A 7,500-nucleotide genomic window follows, 5' to 3' on the forward strand; every position below is an offset into this window, starting at 1 on the left:
CACGCGTATGAGTACGGTGTGTGTGTGTGTGTGTGTGTGTGTGTGTGTGTGTGTGTGTGTGTGTGTGTGAGGGGGACACAGAGAGAGAGGGAGAGAGGGGGGTGGGGGGGATGGCAAGGAGGAAGGTAGGAAACATCAGGACATGAACTGTTCACACCCACCTCTGCCCCTTGCGGTTTTTTTTTTTTTGTTTGTTTTGGTTTTTTTTTCTTCTTCTTTCTTTTCTTTTCTTTTCTTTTCTTCCAGCGTTCTCAAACACTCGATGGATTCCACCAATGAGAACGAGGGACCCAAGCCAGGGGCCCGGATGGAGATGGCGCTGTTCTACGTGGTCTTTTTCGTCGTCTTTCCTTTTTTCTTTGTGAACATCTTCATGGCTTTGATCATCATCACTTTCCAGGAGGAGGGCGAGAAGGAGCTGATAGATCAGGACCTGGACAAGAACCAGGTACACTCACACTCACACTCACTCACCCCCACCCACATCCAGAAGCCAGCAGTCTCCTCCCCCTCTCCCCCTCCCCTTCCTCCTCCTCGCATGCTGAGTTTAGTGCTCGGTACCCTCCCCAGTGCTGGGTACCCTCTCCCACCACCACACACCCCACCAGCCCTCGTAGCTCATCAGCTCGTGGGGTCGTCTCCTGTAGATTTTTTTTTTTTTTTTTTTTAGTTTAGTTTGAGCGTAACGTTGCTACCTGTGTGTGTGTGTGTGGGCTTTTCTTGTGTTTTCAGTGTGCTCAAACACTCGATGGATTCCACAGAGGAAGACATGGGGCCCAAGCCCGGCAACCGCATGGAAATGGCTCTCTTCTACGTGGCCTTCTTCATCGTTTTCCCATTTTTCTTCGTCAACATCTTCGTCGCTCTCATCATCATAACTTTCCAGGAGCAGGGAGACAATGAGCTCATTGACGCTGACTTAGACAAAAATCAGGTATCCCTCTCCCCTGCCCCCCACATCCTCCACCCATCCACCCACCCACCCACCTTCCACCCCCACCCCCCCACCTCGCCCCCTCCTCCTCCTCCTCCCTCCTCCCCTCCCTCCCTCCCTTCCTTCCTCTCCCTAATCCTCCTTCCCCCTCCTCCTCCGCCCTCCCTCCCTTCCTTCCTCTCCCTAACCCTCCTTCCCCTCCTCCTCCTCTTTCCTTCTTTCCACGTGTGGGTCCTCTTCCGCTGCCTCCCTCCTCCTTCCTCCTCCTTCCCTCTCCCTTCCTCCCTCCTCCTTCTCTTTTCCCCTTCCCCCCTCTCTCTGCCTACCCCCCCACACCCCCTGTCCCCCAAATCCACCCCCACACGCCCTTTGCCTCTTCTTCTAACCCAAGCCTTTGTTTCTGCTTTTTTTTTTTTTTTTTTTTTGGTCTTCTTTCCCTCAAGTGGTCCAACTTAACCCTTTCATGCCCCTGGACACCCACCCGTTTGTGTGACTTTCCTCGTTTGGGTTGTGGTTCCTGGTCTTGACCTTGACCTTCTCTCACCATGTCTGACACTTGGTCTCCTTTGAGTGGAACCGACACTGGATCTCGTTTACCTGTTCTTCCGTTGTTCTTTCCTTCCTTCCTTCCTTCCTTCCTTCCTTTCTCACAGTTGTTCTGAGTTGGTTGATTGGTTGAATTACACTTCTTTGGACCTTCCAGCTTCTTCCAGTTTGTGACTTTCTTCTTATTGTAATCTGCTGAGCTACACTTTTTTCTCTCCTTTTTTTTTTTTTTTTTTTTTTTTTAATTGACTCACCTCACTCGAATGAAGCAGTTTTGATTTTCATCAGTTCAGTTCCGGTCTTGTCTTGTCTTTTGTCTTTATTTCTTCTGTACACTTGGCTGGATTTCTGCAGCATTTCGTGTTGAGTTTTGGAATGACGCCTGCCTGAATCGTCTTCATTTGAACAGACTTGATAGTGCACCAACAGGTCTGGAAAAGAACCAGCAACATTTTGTTAGTGAATATGTTCCCTTTTTTTTTTTTTTTTGTGAGTTGCCTGGTTGGAAGGAAGAGCATTTGCGTTTGATGTGTTCGGGTTTGCCACACCCTCTTTTTTCATTTTTCGCTGTGGTTTCTGATTAGTTATTATTTGGACGTTTCTTTCGCTTTTTGTATAACCATAGATTATAGTCCTGCTGTCATTTCCACTTGCATTGCCTGTTTGTTAGGCATGTCCACTTTATAGATGTATTTGGATAGATTGTGCCAAATCTTTTTGTTGTTGTTGTTGTTGTTGTTATTTTGATTAAGTAATGTGTTTTTAATTCGTAATTATGTTGCGATCATGTTTTATCTAGACACAAGCACCGTTTTCCTATTGTTGTTGTTTTTTTTAGCTTTCCTTTTTCATTTTGATGTATTGGACACAATCTTTTTTTTTTCTTTTTTTTTTATATTACTTATCTGATATCTTGATTTTCCTTCCGAACACGGATGGTTTTTCTTCTCCGTTTTCTTTTATATTCGTTTTTTTCTTTTAGTTGGGTTTTCTAACAGCTGACCCTACGAATAAGCACATTTGAATATGCGTTTTTTTACACGTTGCAAGGTTTTGAATGTCTTCAGAGCAATGATGTTCTCAGTTTAGCACTCATAGGTCTGATTAATTCAGAGCAATGATGTTCTCAGTGTAGCACTCATAGATCTGATTAATTCAGAGCAATGATGTTCTGTTTAGCACTCATAGGTCTGATTAATTGAATGTCTTCAGAGCAATGATGTTCTCAGTGTAGCACTCATAGGTCTGATTAATTCAGAGCAATGATGTTCTCAGCATAGCACTCATAGGTCTGATTAATTCAGAGCAATGATGTTCTCAGTGTAGCACTCATAGGTCTGATTAATTCAGAGCAATGATGTTCTGTTTAGCACTCATAGGTCTGATTAATTCAGAGCAATGATGTTGTCAGTGTAGCACTCACAGGTCTGATTAATTCAGAGCCGGCGTGGAAGGTTCTGTCTGGATAATGTTCATGTCTACCTCAGTGTGTCCATACATATTTCAGATAATGTTCATGCCTTCCTCAGTGTCTCCATACATATTTCAGATAATGTTCATGCCTCCCTCAGTGTCTCCATACATATTTCAGATAATGTTCATGCCTCCCTCAGTGTCTCCATACATATTTCAGATAATGTTCATGCCTTCCTCAGTGTCTCCATACATATTTCAGATAATGTTCATGCCTCCCTCAGTGTCTCCATACATATTTCAGATAATGTTCATGCCTCCCTCAGTGTCTCCATACATATTTCAGATAATGTTCATGCCTTCCTCAGTGTCTCCATACATATTTCAGATAATGTTCATGCCTTCCTCAGTGTCTCCAAACATATTTCAGGTCATGTTCATGCCTCCCTCAGTGTCTCCATACATATTTCAGATAATGTTCATGCCTTCCTCAGTGTCTCCAAACATATTTCAGGTCATGTTCATGCCTTCCTCAGTGTCTCCATACATATTTCAGATAATGTTCATGCCTCCCTCAGTGTCTCCATACATATTTCAGATAATGTTCATGCCTCCCTCAGTGTCTCCATACATTTTTCAGATAATGTTCATGCCTTCCTCAGTGTGTCCATACATTTTTCAGATAATGTTCATGCCTCCCTCAGTGTGTCCATACATATTTCAGATAATGTTCATGCCTTCCTCAGTGTCTCCATACATTTTTCAGGTCATGTTCATGCCTCCCTCAGTGTCTCCATACATATTTCAGGTCATGTTCATGCCTCCCTCAGTGTCTCCATACATATTTCAGATAATGTTCATGCCTCCCTCAGTGTCTCCATACATTTTTCAGATAATGTTCATGCCTCCCTCAGTGTCTCCATACATATTTCAGATAATGTTCATGCCTCCCTCAGTGTCTCCATACATATTTCAGATAATGTTCATGCCTTCCTCAGTGTCTCCATACATATTTCAGATAATGTTCATGCCTCCCTCAGTGTCTCCATACATTTTTCAGATAATGTTCATGCCTTCCTCAGTGTCTCCATACATATTTCAGATAATGTTCATGCCTCCCTCAGTGTCTCCATACATATTTCAGATATTCTTCTTGTGCTTTAAATACAGGCTGGCACCACACTAGCGTCCGCGCCCAAATTCGATAGCAGCCCAAATTCCTAACGGAAAAAAAATAGTTGCGGTATGTTTAAAATACGTCCAATATGTGGATGATTTACGTACGTGCAAGTAATTCTCCAGTGTAAACATCAGTTGTTGAAGAAGAAATAAGAAAAAAAAAAGATATTTCAGGTTGGTTTAATGTATGCTGCTTGTCAAATCTGCAAAAAATATCTTTGTCACTAATAGCTGCTTCGCTTCCCCTTGTTTCGTTTTCATGAAAGTCCCTTTCTCCCCAAGCTATTGCTCCATGCTTCAGCTGGCTTACAGATCAATGGAACTTTTTTTTTTTTTTAGGAAACAATTAAGAAATTATATTCACAGTTTTGTTACATGATCCAAAAAGCCAAAGAAAGGTATGAGGACTTCAGACAGACAGCACACTGGACACTGTTCTTGTGACTGTGTTAGACACTGGGTTGTACAGGGGGGAATCATGAGTGCTTTATTTCATTTTAAGTCTTGTCTTTACACATTCTGATTAAGTTATCAATACAAAAACGGTTCTGCGTAATAGATGTGTCTTGTTTTGTGAAGTTGAGCGAATCAACAAAGGATGGTTGATCCCTTTTTCACGAGCGGTTGCTATAAATTTGTGCCTGAAGTGAAGCACCATTTCCTGCTGATGCAGCCAGGGCAAAACATACCAGGCTGGGAGGACTGCACAGGCAGAAGACCTTAAAGGGCTGAAAGGGTTGAGTTGATGAATTGATTAAGGCAGGGTTTCTTTGAGTGTTGATTGAGAGCATTGCTGAGAGCAGGTTTACAGAGAGGTGATGCCAGGCAGTCAATGACGGTGACATTGGCACTGGTCCCCTTGACGCTGACATTGGCATTGGCACTGGTCCCCTTGACGCTGTCATTGGCACTGGTCCCCTTGACGCTGACATTGGCACTGGTCCCCTTGACGCTGACATTGGCACTGGTCCCCTTGAAGCTGACATTGGCATTGGCACTGGTCCCCTTGACACTGATATTGGCACTGGCCTCCTTGACGCTGACATTGGCACTGGTCCCCTTGACGCTGACATTGGCACTGGTCCCCATGACGCTGACATTGGCACTGGTCCCCTTGACGCTGACATTGGCATTGGCACTGGTCCCCTTGACGCTGACATGGCACTGGTTCCCTTGACGCTGACATTGGCATTGGTCCCCTTGACGCTGACATTGGCATGAGATTGGCACTGGTCCCCTTGACGCTGACATTGGCACTGGTCCCCTTGACGCTGACATTGGCATTGGTCCCCTTGACGCTGACATTGGCACTGGTCCCGTTGACGCTGACATTGGCACTGGTCCCCTTGACGCTGACACTGGCACTGGTCCCCTTGACGCTGACATTGGCATTGGCACTGGTCCCCTTGACGCTGACATTGGCATTGACATTGGTCCCCTTGACGCTGATATTGGCATTGGCACCGGCCCCCTTGACACTGACATTGGCACTGGTATCCTTGACGCTGACATTGGCACTGGTCCCCTTGACGCTGACATTGGCATTGGTCCCCTTGACGCTGACATTGGCATTGGTCCCCTTGACGCTGACATTGGCATTGGTCCCCTTGACGCTGACATTGGCATTGGTCCCCTTGACGCTGACATTGGCATTGGTCCCCTCGACGCTGACATTGCCACTGGTCCCCTCGACGCTGACATTGGCACTGGTTCCCTCGACGCTGACATTGGCATTGGTCCCCTCGACGCTGACATTGGCACTGGTCCCCTCGACGCTGACATTGGCACTGGTCCCCTTGACGCTGACATTGGCACTGGTCCCCTTGACGCTGACATTGGCATTGGTCCCCTTGACGCTGACATTGCCACTGGTCCCCTCGACGCTGACATTGGCACTGGTTCCCTCGACGCTGGCATTGGCACTGGTTCCCTCGACGCTGGCATTGGCACTGGTCCCCTCGACGCTGACATTGGCATTGGTCCCCTCGACGCTGACATTGGCATTGGTCCCCTCGACGCTGACATTGGCATTGGTCCCCTCGACGCTGACATTGGCACTGGTCCCCTTGACGCTGGCATTGGCACTGGTCCCCTTGACGCTGACATTGGCACTGGTCCCCTTGACGCTGGCATTGGCATTGGCACTGGTCCCCTTGACGCTGACATTGGCATTGACATTGGTCCCCTTGACGCTGATATTGGCATGGGCACTGGCCCCCTTGACACTGACATTGGCACTGGTATCCTTGACGCTGACATTGGCACTGGTTCCCTCGACGCTGACATTGGCACTGGTTCCCTTGACGCTGACATTGGCACTGGTCCCCTTGACGCTGACATTGGCACTGGTCCCCTTGACGCTGGCATTGGCACTGGTCCCCTTGACGCTGACATTGCCACTGGTCCCCTCGACGCTGACATTGGCATTGGTCCCCTTGACGCTGACATTGCCACTGGTCCCCTCGACGCTGACATTGGCACTGGTTCCCTTGACGCTGACATTGGCATTGGTCCCCTTGACGCTGACATTGGCACTGGTCCCCTTGACGCTGACATTGGCACTGGTCCCCTTGACGCTGACATTGGCATTGGTCCCGGTTCAAGTACTGGCTGCCAGCTCGCCCTGTTGATGTTCTATCGGCCTTTTCCGCTGGATACATTGTGTCCAGCTTCAATTGTTTCCGTGTGTCCAGCTTCCCTTCATTAGAACCCATAGTCTTTCGCAGTGTGTCTTGTAATCGTCCCTAGTTCTATTCCAAATCATCCGCTAAAACAGCAACAACGAAAACTTCTTTTTTTCCTCTTGGTTTCTTTTTTTTTTTTTTTTTTTTTTTTTTTTTTTTTTTTTTTTACAATTTTCAAAGTTAGAATTGAAGTTTGTATTTTCAATTAATGGGGCTTATGTGAGTTATATGAAATTGAGAATTAAAATCCAGGAAGTTTTTTTTGTTTTTGTTTTTTTGTTTTTTGTTTTGTTTTGTTTGTTTGTTTGTTTGTTTTTATATATATAATCAACGATGCATTTAGTCATCTTTGTTGGGAAAAAAAGTCTTTTTTCTCTTATGTTTTACAGCACTATTTATTGACCTGTATTATTGAAAGATTTTCTTTTCGCTGTTTTATTAACCTGTTTTATTGACCTTCTTTATTAAACAATTTTATCGGCACAATTTTTTATTATTTACCTGTTTTATTAACCGATTCCATTGACCATATTTATTTAACAATTTCAATTGACATATATTATTTGACTGTTTTAATCACCTACTTTTATTCACCTGATTTGTTGAACAATTTTACTGACACATTTCATTCTGCTGTTCTGTTCAATTATTAACCAATTTGGATTACCTGTTTTACTTACTTTTTTTTTTTACCTTCTATTCTTTAAGCCAAGAGCAGGTTGCCTGCGGTGACTAATATCACTT

The 7,500-nt window shown here is 45.2% G+C and overlaps 1 protein-coding gene across 1 annotated transcript in view; it reads left to right on the forward strand.

Annotated features, from left to right (window-relative positions):
• Positions 1 to 7,500, forward strand: part of LOC143275763 (voltage-dependent calcium channel type A subunit alpha-1-like) — a 402,120-nt gene that overhangs the window by 336,985 nt on the left and 57,635 nt on the right. Inside the window, exon 32 of the mRNA XM_076580041.1 lies at positions 247 to 448. Coding sequence (XP_076436156.1) covers positions 247 to 448 — 202 coding nt within the window. The remainder of the gene's footprint in view (positions 1 to 246; positions 449 to 7,500) is intronic.

This window comes from Babylonia areolata, chromosome 31 (genome assembly GCF_041734735.1).
Source record: "Babylonia areolata isolate BAREFJ2019XMU chromosome 31, ASM4173473v1, whole genome shotgun sequence".
NCBI classification, from domain to species: domain Eukaryota; kingdom Metazoa; phylum Mollusca; class Gastropoda; order Neogastropoda; family Buccinidae; genus Babylonia; species Babylonia areolata.